At 45.7% G+C, this 27,772-nt stretch overlaps 6 protein-coding genes across 6 annotated transcripts in view; 5 read left to right on the top strand and 1 right to left on the bottom strand.

Annotated features, from left to right (window-relative positions):
• Positions 1–8,154, top strand: part of FOMMEDRAFT_155779 (uncharacterized protein) — a gene marked incomplete at both ends in the record, with an annotated part of 9,550 nt that extends 1,396 nt beyond the window's left edge. Inside the window, 12 exons of the mRNA XM_007266165.1 lie at positions 39–107; positions 4,279–4,334; positions 4,379–4,495; positions 4,546–4,652; positions 4,718–4,733; positions 5,104–5,253; positions 7,126–7,275; positions 7,334–7,367; positions 7,427–7,506; positions 7,573–7,633; positions 7,732–7,991; positions 8,023–8,154. Of these exons, the coding sequence (XP_007266227.1) occupies positions 39–107; positions 4,279–4,334; positions 4,379–4,495; positions 4,546–4,652; positions 4,718–4,733; positions 5,104–5,253; positions 7,126–7,275; positions 7,334–7,367; positions 7,427–7,506; positions 7,573–7,633; positions 7,732–7,991; positions 8,023–8,154 (1,232 nt within the window). The remainder of the gene's footprint in view (positions 1–38; positions 108–4,278; positions 4,335–4,378; positions 4,496–4,545; positions 4,653–4,717; positions 4,734–5,103; positions 5,254–7,125; positions 7,276–7,333; positions 7,368–7,426; positions 7,507–7,572; positions 7,634–7,731; positions 7,992–8,022) is intronic.
• A 2,283-nt stretch (positions 8,155–10,437) lies between these two features.
• FOMMEDRAFT_19845 (uncharacterized protein) lies at positions 10,438–14,602 on the bottom strand. Its single transcript, XM_007266164.1, has 3 exons — positions 13,262–14,602; positions 12,942–13,120; positions 10,438–12,735 (listed from the first exon to the last, which is right to left on the bottom strand). Exons 1-3 carry the CDS (start codon positions 13,470–13,472, stop codon positions 11,083–11,085), a joined length of 2,043 nt encoding a protein of 680 aa, XP_007266226.1. The 5' UTR covers positions 13,473–14,602; the 3' UTR covers positions 10,438–11,082.
• A 3,728-nt stretch (positions 14,603–18,330) lies between these two features.
• On the top strand, positions 18,331–18,723 carry FOMMEDRAFT_133833 (uncharacterized protein; the record flags this gene model as incomplete). The annotated part of the gene is made up of 2 exons (XM_007266163.1): positions 18,331–18,508; positions 18,629–18,723. 2 exons carry the CDS (start codon positions 18,331–18,333, stop codon positions 18,721–18,723), a joined length of 273 nt encoding a protein of 90 aa, XP_007266225.1.
• Positions 18,724–18,941: 218 nt separating this feature from the next.
• FOMMEDRAFT_155776 (uncharacterized protein) lies at positions 18,942–19,812 on the top strand (the record flags this gene model as incomplete). Its single annotated transcript, XM_007266162.1, has 3 exons — positions 18,942–19,089; positions 19,404–19,590; positions 19,650–19,812. The coding sequence occupies 3 exons, from the start codon at positions 18,942–18,944 to the stop codon at positions 19,810–19,812; spliced, it is 498 nt and encodes a 165-aa protein (XP_007266224.1).
• A 3,382-nt stretch (positions 19,813–23,194) lies between these two features.
• Positions 23,195–26,314, top strand: FOMMEDRAFT_146471 (Pkinase-domain-containing protein). Its single transcript, XM_007266161.1, has 10 exons — positions 23,195–23,336; positions 23,391–23,596; positions 23,657–23,929; positions 23,990–24,123; positions 24,178–24,237; positions 24,288–24,353; positions 24,409–24,531; positions 24,591–24,798; positions 24,870–26,037; positions 26,099–26,314. The coding sequence occupies exons 2-9, from the start codon at positions 23,474–23,476 to the stop codon at positions 25,716–25,718; spliced, it is 1,836 nt and encodes a 611-aa protein (XP_007266223.1). The 5' UTR covers positions 23,195–23,336; positions 23,391–23,473; the 3' UTR covers positions 25,719–26,037; positions 26,099–26,314.
• Positions 26,315–26,347: 33 nt separating this feature from the next.
• Positions 26,348–27,364, top strand: FOMMEDRAFT_155774 (uncharacterized protein; the record flags this gene model as incomplete). Its single annotated transcript, XM_007266160.1, has 1 exon — positions 26,348–27,364. The coding sequence occupies one exon, from the start codon at positions 26,348–26,350 to the stop codon at positions 27,362–27,364; it is 1,017 nt and encodes a 338-aa protein (XP_007266222.1).
• Positions 27,365–27,772: the final 408 nt, after the last annotated feature.

Genomic DNA, 27,772 nt, shown 5'->3' with positions numbered 1-27,772 from the left:
CAAAACAATCTCATACCAATAGCGTTCGCTGTTTGTAGAGGAACGTAAATACTGGGGCGAACTCGCGAAGCAGAGGAAGAAAGAGCACGAGGAGATGAATACCCATGGTACGTCTATTGGTTGTTGTGATTTGCTAAGGTAGTGATAGTTTTGTTTCTGTTATAATGTGTTAATATTATGTACTGTTCGGCATTGTTAGTAAAGAATAAAATATTTAAATAAAATATATATTGTATAATAAGCCATTCAGGTAAGATATAAGCTGTAAATTAACTTATTTAAGGATTATAAGATAGCAGAAGAAGTATTATGCCATATCAGAAGAGGGGTGCAATATATACCATTATAGACTTTCCTAAGAGCTATAATTCTTATATCCCCATTGTAAGGACATGTAATGTTTATTAATTCTCATAACATAAATCTGTCTTATTACAACCTTATAGTATCTTTTATATATCTTATCTAATGAGGGGTGCAATAAATGTCATTATGGATAATATTGTTTTTTTACATATTATATATGCATATAAGAGTATATAATAATAAAGACTTTTTCCTGACACAGTTCTTACTATTCTTCCCTTCAAACTTATTTGGTTGTGTCTGTTCTAGACCTGTGAGACCTTTTCCAGACCATCAATTTACTTATACTATTATATGATTTTGAAACTGATTGTCTTTCATCCTTTGATTGTGCCTTTGAAAATCACTACTTTTCCTTCTCTAACTGTGCAGGTCTTATTAACTACAAGCCTATTTCATCTAAATGGAGCTTAAAGTGTATGTCCTTCTCTTGTATTAACTTATCTGTATTGACCTTTATGTTCTTCAGTTTATACCCTTTTTCCCTCCAAGCTTACAGACTGTTTTCATTCTCTTCTATTAGCCTCTGCTTGACTTTGTCAAATTAATCAGTAAGAGTAGCTACTTTAACTTTATTATTGTTCCAAAATACAAGATCCATTACAATTCCTTACATGTATGATACAGCTCTTCTGAAAGCATTTATTAAGAGTATAAAGCTTTCATAGTCTTACTCATTCCAAAACTGTAGAATGTGCTAGAAACAGTTTACAATTCAAAGATCCTCTATACTATACTAATGACTCTAACTACTCTGACAGTTTTTACTATTGTTACAAGCTAAGCCATCCTCCAAATTGAACATGTTTCTGAATTTTGACATTTTCCTTTACAACTCCTTTTTATTATCATCTCAGAACTTTTGGTAGTCTTCTAGTAAATTGGGACTGTAATTGAAAAGAGGGTCAAATTGAATGTATTCCTATTTTGACACATTATTCATTCTCTCCTTCTCCTTTGTTCACACTCTTATACAAGCTTCCTTGTATACATACACATTAGGACCTTCTTAAAGACATTAAATGGTCTTGAAGAGTAGTATTATAGTTGTTTTGTAAACAGAATTTAGCTGAGGCAGGATTTTATCTATTTCAGTCTGAAACTTTCTGTATAAAGCCTGACAGTACTCAAGTTCCTCTTCTTCTCTAGATTTACCTCCATTTGTTGTATCTGTACTAGAGTTCCAGGAACCTCTTTTATGTTAGTAGCTTGACAGTCTACATTGTAGTATTAGAGACTCTTTTATCTTATCTGATTCTTTAGCCTTCTAGTGTATAGTAGATAACTTTAATATTGACTTTAGAATATATGAGCTATTTGAGCAGTAACTACAGCCTAGTAAGAGGTATTCAAGCTTGGTATACTTTGAGTACAATTACTATTCACTTGCTTAAAGTTTTTTTTGTTGTGTTTATGTATTTATAATTAATCCTGTAAAGTACTTAAGCCTGTTAGTAACCTATATTACTAACATATTCAGTGAATACCAAGTTTGCTAATTAGTATAGTAACCAACTGAGTGATTCTTCCATAAGTGTTAGTCTGTAATTATAGTACTTTTGTAAGCCTACTGTACAACTTACTACAGTTCTAAGGGTTTAGAGAGTTCTGTTCTGGAACTCTCTTGTACAGTCTCAGGCCACACATACAGTTCCTGATCCTGAGCCACACATATAGTCTCCTTCTTCACTCATATCATACATTCCTTTAGCCTGAGCCACTTTCCTTTCTTCTATAGTATATAAAGCTTATGTCTACACCTTTGTTACACTAGTTCTTGTTTACTGACTGTAACAAAGGTGTGTCTTATTATGTATAACAAGTTTTTGTTTACTGACTACAACAAAGATACCTTTGTCCTGTCAGTCTTTGTGTGTTCTGCAATCTTTGAGCTCAGTGTTCAGCACTTTACTAGTACTATTCCAACTTTTTATCCAATAAGCTTATAGTAATATATACAAATGGATAGACTTAAGATGATTAATCTAAATCACATAGACAGATATTCTGATGGCTCTAATAATGTGTCTAGTTTATGACATGTACTAGAATCTGGCAGAGCCTAATATCTACAATTATACATATTAAATAAAGGCATGCAAATACTGAGGAAGATACTAGGAGAATATGTTCTTATATGTTCTTTATATATATATATATATTCTCTATGTACATCAAACTTATATAATACTATGTCACCAGGAACAAAATGGCATGTGATAGAGTTATATAAAATTATTTGATTCTTAGGCTTTCTTATCAAACTTACTCAGCTGTGTCTGTTCTAGACTTGTGAGATTTTTTCCAAACCTTCAAGCAGCTTCTATTACTATGTCTTTTTGACACCTGCTGCCTTTCTTTCTCTAACTGTGCAGGTATTCTCAGCTGCAAGTCTATTTCTTTGAAGTGCAACTTAAAGTGAGTGTCCTTCCCTTGTTTTGCTTTATCTGCCCTTTCCTTTATACTTTTCAATTTACACTCTGCTTCCCTCCAAGCTTGCAGATTGTCTTCGTTCTCCTCCGATAAGCCCTGCTTAACCTTGCCGTATTGATCAGTAAGGGCAGCTACTTCATCCTCATTGCCATTCCAAAATGCAAGATCGTTTGCAATTTCTCGCATGTGTGATACAGCCTTGTCTAGAGCGTCCAGTGAGACTATGAGCCTTTCATAGTCTTGGTCATTCCAGAACTGTAGGATGTGGTGAAAACAACTTATAATTCGAGGATCTTCCAAACTATTCTGATGACTCTGGCTGCTCTGGCGGTTTTCACTGTTACTATGAGCCAAGATGTCCTTCAATTTAAACATATCTTCAAACTTGGATATTTTCCCTTGTAAGTCTTCTTTTTGTGTATCCCGGAAATCTTGATACTCTTCCAGTGTACTAGGTCCGTCATTGAAAAGGGGATTATATTGTGTACGTTCTTCTTTCGGTACCCTATTCTTATGCTCTGCCTCCTTTATTTTCACTCTATTACAGGCTTCCGTGTACACCCAAACATCGTATGTCGAAGGAAGACATTGATGGGCCTTGAAAAGTGGTGCCTTAATTGTTTTGTAAACCGAACTTAGTTGGGATAAGATTTTATCTATTTCGGCTTGTAGCTTTCTGTATGAAGCTTGGAAGTGTTCAAGCTCCTTTTCCTCTCTGGACATCTGTCCATTCTGTGTATCTGTATGGGAGTGCCGAAAGACTCTTTTATGCGAGTTCCTTGGTGATTGATACTGTGGTATGAGAGGCTGCTCCATCTCATCCGACCCTCTCACCTTCCGATGCATGATGGATGTCCTTAATGTAGACTTTGGAATGTACAATACAGTTGAACACGATTGCAACCTGGTGAGAGGTACTCGGAGTTAGTATACTTTGAGGGTGAACTTGTTGGCCCCCCTCGTGGAATTTTCAATTCACGCTGCGTTTGTTTGGTTATGACTAGTCCTACAAAGTAGAGTAGAGTATGTCACTATGCATAATGCTAGGAACAGTCATTTATCAACTCATTATGAGGCTTATGCACTATGACATCTATTTTGATCACTTTGTTTCAAGAAAGCAATGCATTATTAGATTAATTCGTTGCCACATCATGAATTATGACATATTTGACTGTACATCACTCACTTGATCAGTGTATCACAACTTTGCTGATTAGTGTGGCAGGCAATTAAGTGATTCTTCCCCGAGTGTAGGTTCATGAACGTAGAATTAATGCTCGTCATCTAAAGTGATTTCAACGACATACACAAATCCAATGGTACCGAGACAATAGATTTAGTTTGCATTGGTTCCTTTTCAAAATTTCATATCTGTTGCTGCAGAAATTAATATTGCATTTCCATCTTACATTTGGTAGATTGCACAGACCGGGGCATCTCCTGACTTCGTCTGTCTGAATAATGCATATGAACTAGTATCATGTGAGCCTGGTCCGAAACTTGACATGCAGGAACAGGAGACAATTCAAGACGTAAGTTTCGAGAGATAAATCGCATTTCCTTAGACTTATAAAAGGCAATAACGATCGGCACCTACCCGATTCAGCATTTGTCTCTGTCACTCTTTACCAACGAACCACCGTCATTATCGACCCGCGTGTTCGGCCATAATGGCAGCAAAAAGCAAAGCAAGGTAAAATGTTTCTAGGAGACGTTTTCAACAGCTCTGAATGTAGTAAGCAGGACGATGATTGTGCGACTAGTTTCGACGGCGCAGACAGGTTACTTCTACACGACGACACGTCTCCGGACAGGTGGAAGATTATCAGCGGTCAAATACGATCCAAGGGGTACGTATTTTAATATATTTATGTTAGCTGGGATCAGTTTCTGAGAAGCACTGATGGCTTCTAAGTGAAATCGCGGGTGTTGTTTGTGGAGAGTAAGAAAAAGAAGTAAAGGAACGCGCTGCTTCGCCCCTGCTCCTTGGAAGTCTATCATTATTCGTGCGAATGAAAGTGTGGTTTTGACGGAGAAAAAGGAAATCCGCTTGAGTTCTGGAAGCAAGGCAAGGTAGCTCGCATCCATTTAAAGGCTAAAGGCGGCCCAATGACGGAAAGCCTTGCGCGACGTGCAAAGTCGTGTGTTAATCCCCTGTGACGGTGTTGCTTATGCCGAGAATCTGTGCTCACCATTTCTTCGGCAGGATGCATTTTGACATCTGGTCCTAGTAAGCGATATTGGGCAAAATATATCTGTCGAAGTTGCTCAAAAATGTTAACATCTGCTGTGTCACGTTAGCCCTTTGCAAACGATCCAGAGAAATTTGCGCAACGCAACTGGCTGCTTTTCCTGGTAACGTCGTTACTTGGGCTTTTCAAGTCTCTTCACCGCTCAATCTGCCTTGTGCTTCCATACGACTCAGCAATGGCGAACGTTTACCCCACCACGGTCAGCCGTGAGTTTTGAAAGTATGGCCTCCGCGGAGTAAGCAAAGAACGCAAATATTCCTGAGCCCTGTTGTAACTTTGTCTATGGTCTTGGAGCTGCTAGGAATGCCGGTACTGACTTCCTGTTTTCGTGTGCTTCTTGTTAGGTCATTGTGAGCAATTGTTCGCATTCTGCGCCGTAGGCCCTTTTCCTGTCATCTCATCAATGTGCTTACTATGCTTCTCTTTCGCTCGCAGAGCCTGTGTTCCACGAATCCACAGCTGTGCTCAGTTAGGCTCTGGGCATCTGTATTCGATCTTGCCTATGTTATTATGTAATGCAAAGCTTCTATCTGGCAACATGTTCTGGATGGACAGTATTTCATCTGCACACCGTAGCTGGTCCATGATACCACAGCCATTAGGTGGAGCTGATCTCCTGGGCTAAACAGAAATTCGGGATGCTTCGATAACTGATACTATATCAACCTTTCACCCCATGCGTATGGTGAACCCGATGTCAGGCAACATTCTGCTTCCTGATAAATTTAGGTCGTCGTGGAGTAGAAGATATCTATTTAACACCGGTTTAGACCGCGGCACGCGTTTGCAACGTTGACTGCCAGCCTGCACTATCTCGTTAACTCGAGCTTCTGCAGAAGTACAACCAGTACGACGTGTTCTGGTGTTCTCGTTTATGTCCCAGCCTTGTCTCGCCTAGGCTTGCGATAACCCTTTTTGAAGGATCTACTTTTTGTCTCCCTCGGAAGCCGGTTTTGGATGTAAATTCTGCAGTCGACAATGGTATGGTAATGAGTACGCGGCTTCTAATCAGTTACTTCATTAAGGAGGATCACTATACGATACCTTCTGACGCAGCTCCATTTCCTCGCTTGTCTTAACATCTCTCACAGGAGGCTGCCATTGTGCCGGTCAACCTAGCCAGGAGTAACAACTGTGTTCCGAGGCGGTGCTTTTCCCTCTCTGCTCGCTTTCCACCGTGCATGTCACCCGGGGTCCCGCCGTGAGTTTTGTAGAGCACTTCCTTGGTTCTACTTCTGCTCGTCCGTTTTGACGTCGAAGCTGTTTAGACCTGGGGACCTCTGAGGCTACTGCTTCAACGTAAGCGCATGATGCCTAACTTGTACCTCGACCGAAGCGTTGATGAACGAGCAACCATCCTTTTGGTGTAACAATCGGAGTTGATCACAATGCGCTGACGGGATCGTCCACTACATTGCTCTCTGCGATAAAGGTTCACAAAGTCTCCCTACGCCCGAGGTTCGTACGATTGACCGTGGGTATCGTGTATATTTCTCCCTGCTGACCGCCTTGTTCCCGTCGTGTTACTTGACCAATCTCGTGCCGAGATCTGGACGTGAGCGCGCACAAGAATGGCCCGTGCTTTGGACATCCTATCTTCTCAAACTCCGCTAGTAGCCTCAAACCTTTTGTCAACGCGGAGAACTGAGTGACTCGTGATCATATGCTCTAAGTAAAGTTCTGATATCTGTTAGTGCGAGGCTGCATCTTTCTCAAATTGTCAAGGCTGTCCGGCCTAGAAAGACGCCGTATTTAGATTTGTCTGTAGCCTGACCAGGTGCCAGCAGAACCTGGTATTCGTAATTGCTACGTTATTTCCTTTCCACTCTCTCTGCCTTCCGGCCTTCGAGTTTGTTAACTTTACTTCTCACCACTGGCGGGGTCTTTTGTTACTAACATATGAACGATCTTCAGGGCTCGAATTGGTATTCAGTTTTCTAGATCAGCGAGAGTAACTGATCGACAGTTCAGAGAACTCCCGACTAATTGCGTCTATACGTTTTGCCAGCTACTTGGGCTTTTGCCGCAATCTATTCGTGCGAGTATTGCGCTAATTCCAGCCCATATATAGGACGAAGCACTGCGCCACAAGCTCATAGCATGGCGTAGGAAAGTCAGAGAAGAAGTCGAAGTGCAAGCACTGTGGCGTCAGCAGCCAATCCAAGCCTATGTTCTTCTCGCCAAGCCCAAAATAAAGACTGGATTCCAGGAAGAAAGCACAGTGTAGAACAGCAGCTCCCTGTTTTTGGTCAGTTAAGGATCTGTTCATTCTCCCGCAGCTTATCCTGGAATGCTCCTTAGACGTCACGAGGCGTGAGGTCCTCTGGAGTCGACGAGGCGCGTGAGACTTTGTTCTCCTTATTGATCTTAAGCCGTGGTGTCCGGAAATACGCGTGAAAAATCTGGCTACGATGACATTCCGACGAGCGATCCGGGCGTTCCTTTGATGCATGTATGGCAACAGAAGTCGCTTTTCGCCATGTACCAGCCACTTGGATACTACATCTTCCGTTTATAGACTGTGGACGGCTGGGTCTCGTCTGTTCGTAAAGCCTTATTATCAGTTGCATTTAACGTGGGTTAGACGTTATCAAATATGGGCACAATTTTTATACCACTTCTGTCGGAGGAACTTCAAACCTGCATCCTTTCAACTGACTAACTTTGTGACCTAAAGGTATTCTGTCGGAGTCACCGAGACTGCCTCATAAGGAATACTACCGGTATTTCGTAACAATATATTCTCAGAAGTGGCTTCGAAAACTTCAGGCAACAGGGCCCGATCACGCTTGCATCTTTGACAATAAAGAGTCTAGCGAGGGCCGCATAATCAGTCCTGCTTTTCCTACCTGCATTGCGGCGACAGCGGGATTGAAAAAAAGGCGCCTTGGGCAGTTTGCACCCCAGATTCAAAGGCGATTCGGCGTTTCTTCGGCCGTAATCCTCGACTGACGCTCTCTTTTTTCAGCATATTCTACGTGTCCTTGCTTCGTCCATCCGTTATTTATCATATCAAATAACCGTGAATATGCTTCCCGCAGGACTCGATCATGCTATACCTCATCTTCATTACGTTATGGCAAAGAGGCTCGAAGGTTAAGCAGAACCTCCAAATAACGTGTCCCAGATTGCTGCATGGGCTGTATCTTCACAGCAGCTAGCTTCCCCGTCGAATCATTCTGAATAAGCCCGATTATATGGGCAGATACGCTAGTAAGCTTAAATCCTTGAGTCTGGGTTCGACATTCAAACCCAAAACCGGACTTACTTTGACTACTGTATTAGGGAACTCAGTTTTGCACGCCCGTGAGATGTGTTAGATGTCGCCAAACGACCTTCACCAAGTTTGACTCGCAGGGTGGCCTTCGTTTGGCTCCATCGTGTATACTGTATTACTGCTCGGGGGGATTCCTTCTGCAAGAACGTTCGGACTGTTTCCATTTCGGGAGTTCTAAGGTGAGTGGCAAGACCACTAACCAGTGCCCAAGGCACACACTGGTTTCTAGTATACGTATAGAGAAGTTGGTCCTACAGGGATCTTGCCCTCTGACCCCAGAGCGTGTATCTGAATTGTATCTGGTTAAATGATGCAATAGTTCTTTGATCAGTGATGTCGCTACTGCAGGATTTCGAGCGGAGCATCCATGGAAGGTCTACCGATGTCGTTCAGAACAAGATAATTAATCATTGTTCCCTCCCAGCATGTTTCATCATCGCCATCTTCATTTCACTCATCTTAGTCGTTGGCCATTCATATAATTAAAATAGCGGTTCATTTCCAAAATACCGTCTAGGATCATCATGATCTGCACTGTGAGTCCGAATGTCTATACAGAGCTATTTTAGGGCTAACGAAAAGCTCCTGATCTTCGCTCTCATGAAGTTCTACCCTATCGGCCTTTATTTAGTGACAGTTCCCAAAATCTGGTATATCGCACCTTGTGTGTGAGTACCACCGTATTGGATATCCATCGACCATCGTATCCGTGCGGATGAAATCGGCCATCCTGGCGTCTTGCCTGCAAGATCTGACATGAAACTGACGTTCTTCTTGTGCACCTACTCTCTTGTGGAGTAGAGCGGAGCAAAGCATCCAGGGCTAGCAGTAGTCGCTGTATTTCTAGCTTGTTTCATGATTCATGATACAGCAACGAAGGGAAGCCTGATCAAGACCATTTAACTATTTATGCTAAGCATTTAATAATAATAAAACAAGTTCATTAATGTTGATTTAATTGATAGTTTATGTTAATCCATAACACCTTTAAAGCCGATCAGGAACGATTTGAATTCCTACCTTTCGAAATCCGAGCAGGAATGGTACTAAGCAATATTTAATACTGAGTTAGAAGGCAGTCGGAATGACAAGTTATCTGAGATATGTCTGCACATCGTCCGACTGGTGCGAGCTACGTTTTGCTCCGAGACACGTTCACATGTTCCCTCTGCGTACTCTTACTGTCCTGCAGACTGGGCACTATGTACGTATCCGCAGTAACGAACGTACTCATGACATGTCCGACTGCCGGAATCTTCCTTGCCGTTTCTCATGCGCCAAGGTGCACGAAATGCACGACCGACACGCAAGAACAATCGGTATTAGACTTGTGCCGTGGTTCTTCTGTTAGACGAATGTACAGACAGAGCCTTTGTACTGCTAATAGTAGAACTTCCAGCGAAAGAAGCTCTGTTATTGCCTGCTTTTCGGATAGATTAAGAATTAAGATGTGCAAGTATTGCATATGCGAAAGTAGCTAACTACTCGGGATTTTTTCTTCTCTTCTCTTCCCCTTCTGTCTTGCCGCCCAACTGCTGGTTCCGGTTTGCGGACTGAGAGTGAGGGACAAGCGGAGTCTATACAATAACACGTATGTAGACACCGCCAAACTCTTTCTCTCGGGACTATCCTGTATCCAGCGTAGGACTCTAGACTCGTATACGTGGTCCGTGGACTCTAGCCCCTGCGCACCGAACTAAATGCCTTTGGACTCTGACACCTGAGCAAGCACCCTGGACTCTACTCTACTAGGGAGAAGAACTTCGCCGCTCCGACGTTCATGACTGCTTCCCTTCCCCCCTATACCACCTTCTCCCTTACATTGGAGAGTTACTCGGCACCGCTCTTTCTTAGCAATCGAGTTTATGGAGGAGTTGGCCTTGTGGTGGTCTGATGAACGGTCAGGACACGGATTAGAGTACGAGATTATTGTCCTCGAGGACGAAGAGCGCCCAGATCTTTTTCTTTTTCCAATTTCCTTTTTGTTCTTTTCTTCACGTCGGAACGTAACTCCGCAATATCCAAAAGAGCGCTCAATGCAAGTATTATACAAGTAGAAATCTTCACCATGTTTCGCTCAAGACAGGGAATAGAGGAAAATAAAACCCTGAATTAAATTTGACGTACATACACTTAAGGACGAAAAACGGATTCCTCAAACGAAGCAGAAAGCGAAACAGAACGAACAGACAAACAAACAAATGAACACGGGGAGCTCGACGCGTTTTTATCAAAAGCCAGTAAGTAGGGTGAGACGTAAGATAAATCGTGGATGGTGTCAAGCACGTAGTAGAAGTGGCACGCTGCTGTTGAGAACAGGGTATAGAGTGAGCCAGGTGGTAATAAGACTAGAAGTATCAGACACAAGTAGACAGGCAAATAAACCGGGACAACAGACGATGAAATTCGAAATCAGGAACCCCGGAAGAGAGGAAATTTCAGGTGAACAAAAACGGAGAAGAGACATGACACGAGGCTAGACGAGACAAAAAGTAAAGTACGTATAAAATGAAGTGTATATGAACAGATAGACATGATTTAAAATTACAATACGTGTAGAAGGCCGATAAAGGCGAACTAATCAGTACCGACACAGAGCAAATGGAATACAAAGCATGAGAGAAGAGACAGATCAAGAGAATTGAAAATTAGAGAAGTCAAGGGGAGAACTGCCGAATTCGACACAACAAAACGCTAAGTCCGAGCCGGATATTCCAGTCCAACTCCAGTTCATTTTCGATTGCGAGCCCTTCATCGCTCTGCCATGCGGTCACCCCAGTACGCTCCACTGCCTGCATGAGACTGAGACACTGCAGAATGCGGACTTACCGCACTTAACGGTGACACATCCCGCGGGCTCAGATTACCCGCTCCTGCGCCGAACGTAGCAATGGGATGCAGTAATGTTGGCCTCCCCTGACTGTGTCCATGGTTCTGGCCTTGTGAGTTATTTTGATGCCCCCCGTGAGGATACGGGCTAATTGGCGAAATAGGATATGCGCTATGAGGCTGACTCTGCGAGCTGTCGTACATGTCCCCAAGGTCACCTGTACCACCGCCGCTCCCTCCTCCTGAACGCGTAAATCCCACAGAAGGACTTGAACCCGACGAAGAAGCGCTACGGTTATGTTGGTGTTGCTGACTCGGGTGGAACGGCTCCGTTAATGTAGGAAATTGCGCCCGTGCACCACCCGCCCCAGGCGAAGCGCTCGCATTACTAGGCGTCGTCGACCACGCGCGCTCTCTTCCCGCCGATCCCTGTCCCGATGTCGATGGCGCATTGAACAGCTCCTTGTACTCCTTCGGGCGACCTGAGGCCTGATTCTGACTTTGCCCGTGGCCGGGTCCCTGGCCCTGACTTTGCCCGAGCACGGAAGCAGATGACGTCCCGAGACTGAGGTTCAGTCCCAGGCCACCTCCTGGACCACCGCCGCCGCCCGAACCAAGTCGCGCACGCGCGGATGCAGATCCAGAAGGCGGCGGAAGATTTGTTGCCGATAAGCCCGAGAGCGACCAGGACGACCCAACGTTTCCAGCTCCAGGGCCCGTTCCCGAACCCGAGCGAGAGCCGCCCCAAAGACCTGCATGCGGAGATGGATCTGCAGGGGAGTGCGGATATGCAGAATGCTGCTGCGCAGAGTGGTGCGAGGGTTCTGAGGGCCAGTCGGGCATTGAAAGCCGCGGTGGTGCGTGAGTTCCTGACCCATCTCCCGCTCCATTTGCGCTTGTATGCCCAAAGTTATCTTCTGAGTACGAGTGTGCAGAGCCGGAATGACCGTACGACCCCGCACCAGCTCCGCTGGTGAAGCCTGAGGCAGCGCTCGTTGCGGGTGTAATGGGGGAATATGGTGAGTACCGCGCATACGGAGATAATGGCGACACAGGCTGGTGCTCTGGACCACTCCCACCGCTCGTCCCAGTTCCAGAACTAGGGGACGTAGAAAGCGGCGTAAAGGGTGCGCGTCCGTACGCACTTGGAGGCGCTAAACCTCCAGTACTCTGACCCGGTCCAGTACCACCACCAAGTGGAAGGGAATGTAATCCACCAAGTGAAAGCGCAGGATGCGTCCCACTAGGTGGTCCAGCCGAGGTCGCAGGATGCACGACAATATCTTGATAGCCTAAGTGCCCCATTCCACTACGATAGTCAACGGGTGAGCCCGAGTCAAACGACGCATGTTCTTCCCGTTCATGTGCCTCCAACTCATGTTCTGAGTGATCTGATGCAGATAGGGGTCCGGACCCTGGTGGTCGTACTCCGCCGGGCAAAGAACCTGATCCTGAATCTGCACGTCGCCTTCGCCGTGAGTTGTTGGGTCTTCGGCGATACACATAGTCAGGATACTTGTTATTGAATGCATCTTTGAGCTTTTTCGCTTGGTCGAGGTAAAATTGTTTTTCACTCTATTTTAAGAAAAATGAACGAAGTTAGTCAAGACAATCAGAACACTAGCCAGAAAAATGTATGCCAGAAGTGAAATAATACGGAAGGCATTTACGCAACCCATCACGAAGAGAATATTGCACCCTTAAAATGAGGCGTTAAAGGGGGCGATCGCGAAATATCCAAGAAATAAATTCCATAACTCTTTACAAAGTTTCAGACTCACCATTGCCATCCCTCCCCACTCTCGACTTAAAATCTTGCTAATCTCACCCGTGCGCATCATCTGGTTTGCTGCGCTCACCTGCGGACGCCGCCGGCGTGCGAAAATCATAAACGCGTTCATCGGTCGCTTCGGCGTACCATCTGCGTTCAGTGTCTGAGCAATGAGCGCGGCGTCTCCTTCTGTTTGTCCATGAAGTTTGAGTGCCCATTTCGAGTATTTGCGGAAGAATGCAAGGTAAATGGATGAGATGCAAACCACAAAGTCAGAACTTCAAGAAACAAGACACCAAGAGCGAGATAAATTAGAAAAAATCGACATACCCATGTCCGCATCCTCCTGGTCATCAATATCGACATCATGATGCTCCTCCCCATGTCCCATCTCATGATCATTGTCATGCTCGCCGTCATGCGCATTTCCCTTTCCGGGCGACGGCTCCCTCTCGCGATATCCATACGAGCTAGACCCCATTTGATTGCTGTTTCCGTTGCCGTTCCCGTGTCGAGCGGCACGGACAGGCGAAGTGGTCATGTGCGATTGTGCGTGCGGTTGTTGGCCCGGCTCCGATCCCGGAGCTGTTCCTACTGTTCCCGTAGTTGTGATGTTAGTACCTCCCAACGATTGGTCGAAGCGAGGGGAATTCGTGTTGGTATTGAAAGGTGAAAGAGGTGAAAAAGGTGAAAAATTTGGAAACGAGTTAAAGGAGGAAAGGGGGGGAGGGGAGCGTGAGGGAAGAGGAGCGCGTTCAAGGGGTAGGAGGTGGAGCGCCAGCGTGGGCGATGGCGCAAGGTCAGTGAGTGTATGCTATGTTATTCTCACTCAGGAACGCCTCTTCGGCCAAAAAGACACGACGCGAGACCGATTTGCGAGCAGACGCGCTGCGGAACACGAGCGACAACACGAGCACGCGGGGAATAATGGGGGCAAGGGGCGAATGCGGAGAGGACGGTGCTAACGCGTGACCTGCGCGACAAGGGAAACTGGTGAGACACGTCCTGAGCTTCCGTTTTAAGGCGCGTACTCGCCCTGGTGTTCGGGTGCAGAGACGAGGCGCACGGGCGACGAGAAGAAGAGAGTACGCGAGATACTGTGGACCCGAGGTGATATAGATGTCCTGTAGGGCTTGAGTGATACAGGAGATGGGGAAGACGCGATGAGCTGGGCTGGAATGGGTACGGCCGAGGAGAGATGGCAGTGTTATTCCGTGATTCGCTGGTTCAGAGTTAAGCCTAGCGTGTGCAGAAGAGAGAATAGACCCTATGCCGGCGAACAGAGCGAGTGAGCCCAGCTGCTCAGGGGGAAAGAAAGCACAGAGAGGGAAGGGAAGCGTAAACGGCCGTCAAGACTTGCTGGATTTAAAGCCCGCGCGTGAACCCGGGCGCTTCGCCTGCTTTTGCGTGTCAGCAGTACCAGGTTGGTCCCTTTCGAGTTCCTCTTCGATTCGCTTTCCGGAATCTTTTGCACGTCAAAGTTGAGTGGACTGGGAGACACCGCGGCCGATGCAGGTGATGTATACTGCTGTGTATCCGTGCTTGGAACAGAGAGAAGCAGCTTCGTCAGTATTCACAAAGAAAGTTAGAGCCCGATAGGAATCGCCCAGCAGTTAGATGGTGAGGGATGCCATAAGCAGCAGCGTGCTCTGGCGGACGGGGGATGGGAGCAAAGAGGGGCCTGGGGTTGAGAGCAGGTGATGATTGACCGGAGACTTAATTCTTGATCTGTCCATATTCATGCGGAGGTGCACATAACCATATCCGTGCTTGAGCTTGCGAGCGGGGTCTGCGTTGCTGGCGACGACACGAGACACAGAGATGGTGTTCTGCCCGGAATAAGCTCGCTTCCATCGACATGTCACGGACGCCCGCCGGTGTACACGGGGCTCGGTTCGAGTGTTCCCAACGGGGCGCGTCCCTCAAACCAGTGCAGCCGCTCCCCCGGCTCTCGACAATCAGCCAGACCATCAGAGCCGTCAGCAGTCGCAGTCAGCCAGGCATCTTCCGGCTCCGATCAGGGACAGTCCCATCTGCCTTGCCTTCCTTTCTCGAATATTCCAATCAGCAAACCCTGGCTAAGCTACTGGTCCCGAGCGTCCCACGACCCCACACGGCGACTCCAACCCAGCCGTCTCGAATAAGTAGAAATTAAATCATCCTGCGCAAATGAAATCATGATTCGCCCAATCCAGAAAACAGACTCACCCACTCAATCCACCATACCGTAATACATCCAAACTCTTTTTTATCCAACAGCGTGCGCTTCTCTTCTCCCGCGCGCTCGCGGACACAACGCGCGAAAGAAACAAAATGCCTGCAGGAAAAATAACTGTCATCTGGATTCTCTTCTCCCGTCTCCTCCTATTTCGTTCTTTCCCTACCCGCACCGCTCACCCTTTCTTTCCTTCTTTCGCTGTCTTTTTTCGCCACTTTTTTTTGCCCCTCCAATGCGGCGGTGCTTCGCACCCCTTCTCACACCTGCCCCCCCTGCAGTTCCGCGAAGGCGAAGGGGGGCGAAGATTAGAAGACCACTGCGAACGAATGGCAGATGCCGAGAAATTCGGGTCCAGGTGCCAGTGCTAGTCGCCGCCATCGCCGTGCCGCACTTGCGGAAACTTGGAGGATGGCCATCACCGTGCAACCGCTCACACGTCCCCATCTATCGACTTACCACTCTCGACATCGCTCAGAGGACCCCGTACCCTGCTTCTTCCTTACCCCCACTTTCTTGAGCTTCTTGCCTCGCCCTCACCATGTCGTGCCCCTTCTTTGCTCTCCTCTCCTCCCTACCTTCTCAGTCCACCGACCTCCGTTCCTTGGATGCAATTCAATTTCACCACTACACGTGCTGTACATACCACCAGTGCAGCGAAGAAGCGAAGAAGCAGCAGTAATTAATGTTATTGACGACGAGCTTCTCAGCGTTCATTTCCATGTATCTATATGTGTTTTAAAGTGATATCATGTTGTTAATACCAGTTGAGTACCAGATGCATGTCCAGTGTGCAGCCAAACGACATAACCACGCTAACCGACGCTCGAGGTACGACTTGCCTTTCCGAAAGCAGGCCACGAATCTGTTCTTGCTAATGTTTTTCCGATGTACATCATGTCAGGGTGTTTGATTTCAGTTCAATCGATCCCCTTTCTCGATCAGTCGCGCAAATCATTAATATCAACATTTTAGACTACGGGAGGAAATAGCAGATAAGCATACCTTTACTATCCCTGACTAGCATCTGAGCACCGCCAGAATGAAGAATCAGATCAGATCACTCATCGTCAAACAACGCCACCACTTACGGTAACTTACACAAGTGGCCTATTGCTATCGACAACTATTCCCCTCTTCTGTCTTCTTAGCCCCTTTGTTCCTCTTCTAATTTGCAAATATGGAGGAAAAGGGGTGCGGGGAGGAAGGGACTCGTGATCCTGATGCAGTGGTGATGATGATCGTTCGCGATGGTGCTTACGTTCCCAGCAGTCTGGCATTGAGAGCTACCAGAAACCCTAACGCCACAGGTCAAACAGGGAACTAGAATCGGGAAAGCAGTGTACATACATCATCCCAGATTATCCATTTCCTTCCATAAACCAATATGCCTACCTCCTGTCCGTCTTCTCGCCGTTCAATCTCCATTTCCGATTTCTTATCAATTATAGGTCTTTGTCTTGTTTTGTTTTGTTTCACCTTCCTTGTATCTATCCTTTGATGGAATTCCAGCTCAATGAGATATGATGTGTGATGGAGTATAGTAAATGCTTACGCCGAAATCAGATTTTACGGTCAAACATCGCGGAGTTTCAAAGTAATTGTAAGTCAGTCCAATCGCAATCCACATCGAATCCCATTTGCATATGGAACCTGCAAAACAGTGATTCCCAAGAGGTGAGATGTTTCGCTGTTTTGCTGTGTTGTTTTCTGATGAACAATACTTATTTGTTCAAAACAATAAATAGATAAACGGTGAAACTACTAGGATGCAACAGAAACATCTAAGATTTCGCTGCTTGACAGGAGGAAAAAAAATACACAAGTCAAGGTGAAACTGGATAAGAAAAGAAGCAACACACGGAAGCTTTTCTCTCCTGTCATAGTGCGCGCCTCTTTACTCTCCAACAATTTAATTGATTCCCCACGATCGCGCCCTAGCGCGCCAGGTGCGCCCCCGCCTCACACCGTCTCACATCACGGTCATGCGCCCCTGGTGACAATTCATTCGGTTCCATTCATCACTTAACACTGCCATTATCTGCCTGTTACCACATCCCGACAAGATGCCTCCGTACACTGCTCAATACAAAAAAGATCAATTTACTCTGATAGACCAGTCCAGACCTCCTTATACAGTAACTTGAGACAATTTTAATTTTAATTAAATTAATTATAATTCATGTTCTGTATCCACGTTTTCTTTCGTTTCCTTTCTTATGTCCTTATGTCCGTTTGAATTTTACCGCGAGGATCCTTCACAAAATGAGCTGTAATTCAATTGACGCATTGACTTAAACATGTGTTCATAGAGTGAATGCGTATACGGATGTGTACACTTGTTTGCCAATATGTATCACAAATTCACAATACAACACATTTGTTACATTGTCTTATTGATGCTTTGATCTATTGATCCCCACTAACCAAAGGTTATATTCTACTTGTAGGCAACTAATACATTTGATCAACATTGTATTTCGTCATACTAATGTACTTCTAGTAGACAGTGATGCTCCATGTATGATAGAAGACAGAAGACAATCCAATGGAAGCAAGCCAATGGCATACAGCACGAAGCACAGGCATCGTGAATCTTACTAAGAATAATCAAGTTTATCCTTCAGATTAACACCCCATCATACCATAACGTAACGCGTCGACGAAATAAATGTGAACGCATATATGCATGATTAATTGTAAAACCAAAGGAGGAGACATGCTTGAGTTATTTGACATTAGTGATCAAAGTTCTGGTGGATGCGGATAAGTAGGTGAAGAAGAAAAGTGGAGAGAGTAAAAGAAGAGAAGGATGCAGGGTAGTCGCATTGTATATGACGTCTAACGATTCCTAACGATGTATAATTTAGCTGATTGCGACTACAGAGACTCAGAGAGAAGCATGGTGCGCCAAACAGCTAAGAAGATCACTGACGCGAGGCACAGGCAGCAGGACTCAACGCCTTTCATGATCGTGCGGGAAGTCTTCAGTGATAGAGCTTCTCTTGTGTGGAGAGCGGCGAGAGTGAGGTCCTGGAACATAACGTTAGCAAAAGAAGTGCAGTAAGAATGTGGAGCGGGAAGACGGAGTTCTCGCTACTGATTTACAACGTTGTAGCAGTGTTACTTTGTCAACGAAAGGTCGAGCTTTGTCCACAGCGCGTGCACTGCCCGCTTCAGCATTATGGTCACCCTGAATTTAAAATCTACAGCTCTGGGCGTAAGCAATGAAACAGAAAGTAGGATACTACGAGTTGACCGACTCGGAAGGCGCAGATTCAGATCTTTGCCAAGCGTGTCCGGATTATCCTTTTTTCATCCCTCGGACGTCATCAAAGCCAATAGGGTAGGCCAAAAAGCATGTCCCGTCGTGCAGTATGAACCTTATTTTCATACGAAAGGCGCGCGGATGAGCAACAGATCGTCAGACAAGTCAAAAAGGCAATGCATGAGTAAACACAGACTTTAATCTGAGCAATCAGTCTGCTCACATCGCATCTTTGAAGCTAAAACATCCGTCCGACGTTCGTCTTCACAACACGCAGCACACAACCTTGCGTTACGGTATCTGTGCTAAATATGATAATGGTCGTCTAGAAACGGTCATACGGATATCAAACTGGGTGGAATCAGCAGCACGCCTCGTCTCGCCGGAGACTGAATTGAAATGGAAGATAAGATCGGGATCGGCGCGCACTCACACTTGCTCCTAACTCCAGTGAACACTATATATCAGTGATTTCCGGGATTGTACGGCATTCGTAGAGTAACACACAGACACATACGGTATAGCACATGGCAAGGATTCAGGGCATTGGTATACCATCATGGCAAGAAACTAGTTCCGAGTCCGGTGCCCGGTTCGGCGGAGGAGCCACGGAGGAGAGTAAGGTCGGAGGCTATATAGGTGGAGATGGTGCGGCTTTGTACCTGAAACCGGTTGGTAAGTTAGCGACGAGATTGATTTCTGAAATATGCTTCCGTCGAAGTGACATGAATAAGACAAGTGGTTCCGAATTTGTTCAAACGACGACATCAATGATAAAACAATGTGAGGGAGCAAAACAAATTCGGAGTTATTCATCGTGAGATAGACGTCATTTCATCCAAACAGCCCTGAAAGCAACACCCAGAATAAATATCAAATTGCTTGACTTGGAAACTGCAATGATACGTGAGACCGAGTGCAATGCATAAACGCAAGAAATAGCACGTATGTCATGGGGGACAATATGCAACCTAAATTCCGCCATCCAGTAATCTATCTTCCAGGATCGGAATACACTTGGCAAGTTGGAGGCGTCGGAAGACACCAGTGCAGAGGGAAGACGCTGTGTATGAAATTATGTGAAACCATCGGGGGAAGAAACGCATGTACTCGGCCCCGGCGATTTCTCGTGATTTCGTATATGACGCTCCTAACAGTCAGTCAATCGACTAGCCAGTAAGCATAGTCCAGCGCATCCTAGCAGATATGGTTCAATTTGTTCAAATCTCTGCTAGCTTCATCTGGAACAGCGAGACGCACGGGTATTCGGTGACTCTGGGGCTGTTGGTGACTACCGGTCGGGACCTGGGGCTACACACCACGTCGACAGGCACACAAGCGGCGCGCGAACTCGCGAAGAACGATCGCGGATGCGGTCACATTGACACTTGGCTTTGATTGAAGACCCTCTCGAGACAGAGAGTTTGGTAGAGAACACCCCAACTCCGTATACTCGCCGCCGAATAACAGGTAACTTCAGCTAAAGAACAAGCGATACATCGCACGCGCTCGGGGGCCGTGTGTGACCTGTCGTATCTTCGGCTGCGGAGCGTTCTCCCGGCTCGGCATGACCGAAATCAAAGGCGCTTTGCATCAAGATATGTAAACAAAACGAGAAATCGCATCACGAACTTGTGGGGGGACGTCATGCGGAATGACGGAACCAATTTTTAATCCTTTTTCCCCCCTTCTAACTCTCCTCCTGTAGATGTACATTACAGTCTAGCTGAGTTTGGGCTGTCGAGTTGAAGACGAGTGATCCCCAGTGAATTGTTGATAGAAAATGGAGATTGCGGTCCGAGACTAAGCAAGGTGAAGCACTTAGCAGGAGTTGCAGATCAGCGCTCAATCCTTAAGACAAAGGGAACTAGCCTTTTGAAAAACGCGAAATAAATAACGTTGCCGAAGGGATGTACTCACTCAACCAATCAATACCCAATGGGTCACAGCCATGGTCGTACACAAAATGTATTCAAACATTGCCTAGCGTATTCAAATTGTTCCTGATCGACACCGACATTGATTAGCATGTCTCAAGGAGCAATTGAATTATTCTGTCACAACTCTTGTAAGTTTCGTTAGCGTTTAAAGTGAACGAAGGCACTCAAGAGGCTATCTAACACCATTAGTCAGTGGTAAGTTTCTCATAAGCTCTGCGGCGAAGTTCTTATTGGCCCATAGGCAACCAATCCCATCGACAACGGTGCAAGAGGGGGGCTTTGAAATAACATAGATAGCTAGCGCCGTGTCCTAAAGCCTTATTGGATAGAGGCACAATGTTCTATATGCGTCAAGTATTAGCCAACAGCAGGTTCCTCCCTCTTGGGATTAATGATTTGGAGAAGCTACCATGTGCTTTCAAGAGAGTAATATTGGACTTATACCACGATGGTCACGAGAACCTCCTGAGAATTTGAGTCCTTGTAGACCCTCTTTCCTTGCGAGGTAGCATGATTCGAGGGTACGAAACGGAGGTTTGGATGGGGCTGTTCCACCGATCTGACTAGAAGACCCGTTACATGGGCATGCACTGCTCTCATTGGCTTTCACTTGGACTTCCCGCGGTCTCAATTAGTGTGTGGTGAGCGTTGGAGATCGCACCAAGGGTAGCGATCGCTCTATACTTGATCAAAGGCAATGGAAAATCCAGCGGATGAAATGACGGCCGGCTTAGATGCGGTTGCTTGTCATGATACGCTTTAATGTTATCCCGAAATGAATATCTTTGCCTCGACGTCAAGAATGGAAATTGGAGAGCCAGTTCGAGTTGCACCTGCGGACACCATGGCTAAATAGTTTAAGGCTTACGCGGACGAGAGTATGCACTTCTTTGTGATGCAGCCTTCTGAAACCAGTAAATCCATCTCAGTAAATGTAACTGGCGTGTCATCCCTTACCCACCAGTGAACCGAGGCAATCTTCCTGGAAGATATTGGCACCGTAATATCTAGTCTAAGCCACAGTAGGTAATACGTTTTCCGACGGTGATTTGAGGTCGACATTCCCGTTAGATTGGGTCGAGTATTTCCGGAGACAGCTTAAAAAACTCACTTAGATGCACAATAAACTCGGTGCTTTTGCACACTCCTGGCTTGAAGTATAGCACATCCGACAACCGATGGTGGGCTTCCGACTTGTACACGTATGTAGAACGGCGGCGCTGAACAGAGAGACAGGATCTCATGTCTAAACAAAGCAATAAAGATACCGGAGCTCCAGAACAACATTCCGGAATTTGAATGGACAGAGAAGTCTGAAGACTTACTTATGTAGATCGCGAAGGACTCCGAAAAGAGCTTCAGAACTATTTCGATATTCATTTCGTCTTCTTTAAACCTTTCTTCGCGAACCTGCGGTAGGTTTGGTGGATTAGACCTACCCCGAACCTTGGAAAACACATTGGCATAAAGAAACAGCAACATATCGTTGTTCTCTTCACAGTGGAACTATGGGGGCTGACTTTCGTTCCCAACATTTGTTGTGGCTGGTTGAAGTTGGTTTAAGTGTGAATTCAGGTTATGCATTGTCAAATTGTCGAACAATCCGAGTGGCACCAGCTTCGATAACGCGAAGGAAGGTAGGATATTTTTAATGCACTCGGCAAATGCCGTCCAACGGAGCACTCCAGACTTTGCGATTATCGACTGGGTTTCCTGACTGTGGGATCTAGAGAATAGTTGTCCTTCGTTATAGAAGAGTCGGAAACAGGGCTACTTCAAATACACGAAGTCTGGATGCGAAAGTTCATTTTGAGTTCAGTGTCTGGGCATACTCGACGGCGAAGACGTGGCGAAACGCTGTGCAGAGTTGATTTATGATTATTCCAGGCTGCTTTAATCCCTGCCAAGACACATCATCTAATCTGTAGCACAATTGAACCGAATGAAAGTTTCCTTCTCGAACATTAGGAGTCCCGAAACTCCGTCGGAGCCGTTGCAAATGTCATTTCCGTCATACAGTCGTTCAAGGAAATGTCAAAGATTCGTACCTTGAGTAGATTCTTGACAGAAGAAAGAAGGAAACGGCTGCAAGCGATCAATTCAGTCCAGAAAGCACTGCGTGTAGTTTGGTTGAGCTTAAGCATAATTTTGCAATTGCAACAGGTTGAATTAGAGCCAAGGTTGCAGTATTTAACGTCGGCGCGGTAAAGATCTTGAGTGCGTCTCCACAGAGAGGCTCTTGGCATGAGTCGTGTACGCGGACAGTGTTGCATGTCGAAACACCAATTCAAGAACTTCGCCTCAAACCTCTTTTTTGCGTCGGACTCAACCTGTTTGAGCTCGTCAACTTTGACCAGGAATGGGGTTCATGCGAGCCCCTGTTATAGTTACTCTTGGCACCCCACTCTTGAAGGAGACGGAGGAGAATAAGGATTCAACCCGTGAGAGCTGCTCAACTTGAACTAGGAACAGGGTTAACTCGAGTGTCTGGTACAGTTGCCATCGGCGTCCCGCGCTTGAAAGGACACAGAGGAGAACAAATCAACAAGGGACGGTTTTGAATTGGCCGAGATTCGAGTACGAGACGCTCCAATGGAACTGGGCCACGATGCGTGAGTACGAGGCTCACATACAACGACAGGCTCACATACAGTGACGCCATGCACAACAGTATCCAAGAGAGTAACTTTAAGGTATTAACGAAAGCCGTGGTCACCAGGCGGACATACGACAGAAACACCACTGAGTCCGGGTGGCATACGGATACTGCGACCCGTGCCAGAAGAAAGATGAGGTTGCCACAAAGCACAAGTTTCAGGAGAAAAAAGGTAAAAGAAAAAAGTTAATTCAATCATTATTAATTGCGCGAGTTCTTGGAGTTAGAGTCCTCACGTGACAATACGTCACGCTGCATCGTCTCCTGCTTTCGCACTGTCTCTCATCCTTTCCTTCTTGTGTTTCTACCCACAGCGCGTGTTCTCGGTAAGAAGAGTATGCCTGTTTCATGATAATTATAACCCATCATTGTGTTGCTAGGGCTTGTGCATTTTGGTTGCCCGTAGCGCACACAGGTCCATTGCGTCCTCTGAGACCGGGATATCTTCACCAGAAGTACAACTATGGTCAACTTGAAATACACTCTCGGAGAGTCGCCGCTTCTTATCCAGCCCGCGTCGTTCGTAAAGAAGAAAAACTACGAGTTCCACGAAGTCCTGGGTAAAGGAACGTTTGGAAAGGTCATTGTAAGTTGCTCGTCCCGACCGTACGGAACCTGCGACCTGACAACAGGAACCTTATTGTAGCGTGCAACATGGCACGTACCCAAGTCACAGGCTCTGGTTGCAGATCGCGGAGCCTCTAAACAAGGTATTGCACCCTCCGGTACTTCATCGTCAAGCTCTTCTGTCGCCGGGGTCAGTGGCATTTCGCGACCAGCTTCCGCTTCATCGCGTGAATCCAGTGGCATCACGAAAGATGTCGCACTGAAAGTCATTCCAAAGAAAAAAGTAAAGGGAAACGACGAGGCTGTATGGGGGGAAATGGAAGTATTAAGAGGACTAGACCACCCGAACATCGTAAGTTACCCAACTTGGCTTGCCGCCCCTCGTAATTAATGGCCGTTATTCTTTTCTCAGGTCAAATTTTATGAGTGGTTTGAGTCTCGGGAGAAATACTATCTGTCATTCGAACTCGCCGTTGGAGGAGAATTATTCGAACGGATATGCCAGCGGGGCAAATTCACGGAAGCTGATGCGATATTAGTCGTGCGGTGACTTGGATTAGACTGTTAATGTTGTGTCATGAAATGCTTACTTTTTGTTAGGTCAATACTAAGTGGCGTAAAGTATCTGCACGATCATGACATTGTACATCGTGACTTGAAGTGAGTCCTCCCTTTCTTTCTCGCCACTGCCAGAAATTTAATTAGTTTAGGCCGGAAAATATCCTTTATCGCTCTAAAGCACTTGATTCGGACATTGTCATCGCCGACTTCGGCATGTACGTGTTTCTATTCATGAATTTGGTTTCCTACCTACCTATGATGTCACTATAGTGCCAAACACTTGCACAAGTCGGATGAGCAACTGTTTTCTGTAGCAGGCTCATTTGGTTATGTTGCACCCGAAGTTCTTAATAAAAGTGGACATTCGAAGAAAGTAGATATTTGGTCAACAGGGTCGGTTTCTACTTTTTACCTTGCGTCACCACCAGAAAATTGAATACTCTCGGATGCAGAATAATCACCTACGTCATGCTGTGCGGGTACTCTCCCTTCCGTTCAGAAGACCCCGCAGAACTCATCCGCGAGACGGAGGAATGCAAGATCACCTTCCATGAACGATATTGGAAGAACATCTCTCCATTGGCGAAGAACTTCATTAGTGCTCTAGTCGTCGCGGATCCTGCCGCACGATTAACGGCAGAAGAGGCGCTTTATCATCCCGTGCGTTCTCTTCGTTCTCTTTCTGGTGTGCTATACAATTTTTTTCTTATTAAAGATTGATTTTGCTGTAGTGGTTGACACAGAAGGCACCATTAGAAGAGCACGATCTCGTCGGATTGCGCGAGAACTTCAACCCGAAGTCCAGATGGCGCTCTGCAATTAATAGTGCAATTGCTGTGGGCCGTCTACGTCGTGCAGGTTCCGATCGTTCGCAGCGAGAGCGACTTGCACGCGCAGGATCGGAAATCAGTGAAGGGGAGCGCAGTGAAAATGAGAGCGCTGGATGGCGAACGCCTGTGAGACCATCCACGCCGAAAAGCCTGAAGCGTGATTTACCTGCTGAGAACCGTGAGAATCTTGGTGTCGGATCAGATGCTTCACAGGAACCTGTGAGGAGGCTCTCAACTGATGGAAAGGACGAGAAGAACGATAACGTGCTTGTTCATCCACCGCCTGATGAACAAGTTGGAGGGAACAAAAGAGCAGAAGAAAGCTCCGAGACTCCAGACACCAAATCCGAACCTGAGGGGCATGCCCTCCAACGAGAAGATGAGGCATCACACCCTGGAGCCGTACATGCAATGCCAGAAGCCCCTGAATCTTCTCAATCTCCTCAGCCTTCCTCGTCGTCACCTCCAGTACCAGAGAAACCCGAGTCACAGCGTAAAATCGGATATGATAAACCTCAACAGCCAGAACGACCGTTCACTCCAGAAGAAGAACGACTTGCGATACCAGGTTCATTCGACCTCTCTAACCAACAGCAAGGGGGCAGCAATCATGATAGCAACAGTAGCGGTCACGGACATGCACGAGGGCATCGCTTTGAGAACGCATGGGTGAACTTGTTCAGAAGACTTGGGATACATAATAATCATCACGGCAATGGCAACAACAATCGTAATGATCTCAATAAGTGATGACTTTGCTATCATGTTCATTCTGCTGTATTCGTTTATTGACCTTGTTTGATTTGAAATTCTCGTTGTATCATGCAATATCGTACTTACTCGACATTATTACTCTGTTCTTCTTTCTTCTTGTGCTTCACTTTGTACCTTTTGTTCTTCGAGTTTTTATTGATGATGTATTTCTTCTGTTTAGGACAGCTGGAAGTAATAGTCCGCTGTGGAAACTCTGTAGATTCGATACACGGATATCGTCGGACTTTGCTGTGTCAATCGTTTGGAACATGGTGTGCAAATGAGTTCAACACCTTGTATATTTCTTCAATGTGATGTAAGGGCCATTAGACTCATTTGGGACGATCCAGCATATATCCTTACTTCTTTCTGTACAGGGATCGTCTGATAGCAGCCTTGCTTTCATTCAGCAACCAGTGCAAAGCACATTACTAGTTGGCTTCACGAAAGCATGTTTGCTCGCTTCTTCGGTGCAAAGTTGATCAACTTTGCAGCTTCATTTTTGCCGGTATATAATGTGTTCAATGCACAGGGCCATCCTGACCCCTCCGCCTCACCCTTAACCTCGAACCAAATCAAGTACAGCACCTAATAAAAACCACAGTTTGTACTTACACTATTTTAACATGAAACAGAAGAACGAAGCGGCATCAAGTGGAGATCGGCGCAAGAGTAACGACTCTAAGTCGCAAAAAGTGTCGAGAATAGAAGGCTTACTGCATTTTCACAAACAAAGGGAACTTGAAAAGAAACTTGATCAGAACCGTGCCACCTGCAAGAGTCTTTACAATGAAGCAGAAAAGAAGCTTAACCAGCTACAATCTCGGACCTCGGATTGGTACAGATCAACGTATTTCACACTTCTTAAAGCCAGAGAATGCCTCCCTTCAGAGGACGATCTGGAACTTATCATAGAAACCTGCAACCTGATTACGCAACATGAGAAAGAGGGTAGGGCAGAGGATTATGTTGTACCTGATCGATTTCCATACGGCGAATACAAGACAATGGGAGAATTAAGATCTTTCAAAATATATCTTGAAGAGATGTTGAAAGACCAACTGTCTAGTTTCAATTACACCTTTGTTGTGGAGAACGAAACCGCACACAGTGTCTGTAAGAAGGTACCAGATGAACAGTGTCATCAAAGTGCCTTGGAAGACGATCGAATTAAAAATCTATTTAAGGGTACCATTCTTTTTGTGAAAAAGGAAGACTGGAACGGAATCAAGCAATCACGGGAAGCACTAGAGAGAGCTATGAATTCTCTGGCGAAAATCTTGAACCACCCTTCTTACTGGAAAGTTGTCGATACTACAGTTTCCGAACTTACCGAAGAACTCCGCAAAATTAAATCCGAGTCGTCCCAGTTTCTAGAGGGCAGAGGCCAAGATAGCAACACGAGTATGGAGTCCTTGAATAAAGTGATGAGTGAATTGGAAAGCCTAAACGCAAAGATTGTTCGGTTTACACAGAGAGAGAAAGAGAGTGCTACTCTCGATGGAGAACTTAAAGAATTTGATAATGCGTTGAAGAAACCTCTACTTACATGGCAGGAGAGACATCCAGAAGCGTCTTCAGAGAATCCTAAGATAAGCAAGCACCCAGGTTCCAGAAGGGACTCAGTGAAGAGATGCCGATAAAAACAAGGGAAACATAACAGCGTCGCTAACTGTACCGTGCTTGCTTTAACAACATATCTCTCTTGAGACGCGTCTTTTCACAATACCACGATACAGAAAAACTCACGAAGTCTATAAAACCCGTTGAAGTTGAATTTAAGGCGCTAAGTCAGTAGATAAAGAGCGAATAGATGTTGCTATACTCACTGGACATGATGACTCCTTTCTTCCACCCTTTGTACTTCAGCTTAGTATTCCTTTTTTCTCTTTAAATTTTCATTGACAGTAGGAGACGTTTCTTATGGGCAGCTAGAGTTAATAGCGCACTACGGATATCCTATAGATTTAATCCAAGCATGAATATCTCTAGATGCTGTTGTCAGCTGGTTGTAGCGGCGGCACGAAAGTTACATTGACTCGTGCATGTGA

This window comes from Fomitiporia mediterranea (assembly GCF_000271605.1).
Source record: "Fomitiporia mediterranea MF3/22 unplaced genomic scaffold FOMMEscaffold_5, whole genome shotgun sequence".
In the NCBI taxonomy this organism is placed as follows: domain Eukaryota; kingdom Fungi; phylum Basidiomycota; class Agaricomycetes; order Hymenochaetales; family Hymenochaetaceae; genus Fomitiporia; species Fomitiporia mediterranea.
This window is presented reverse-complemented; position numbering and strand designations above follow the sequence as displayed.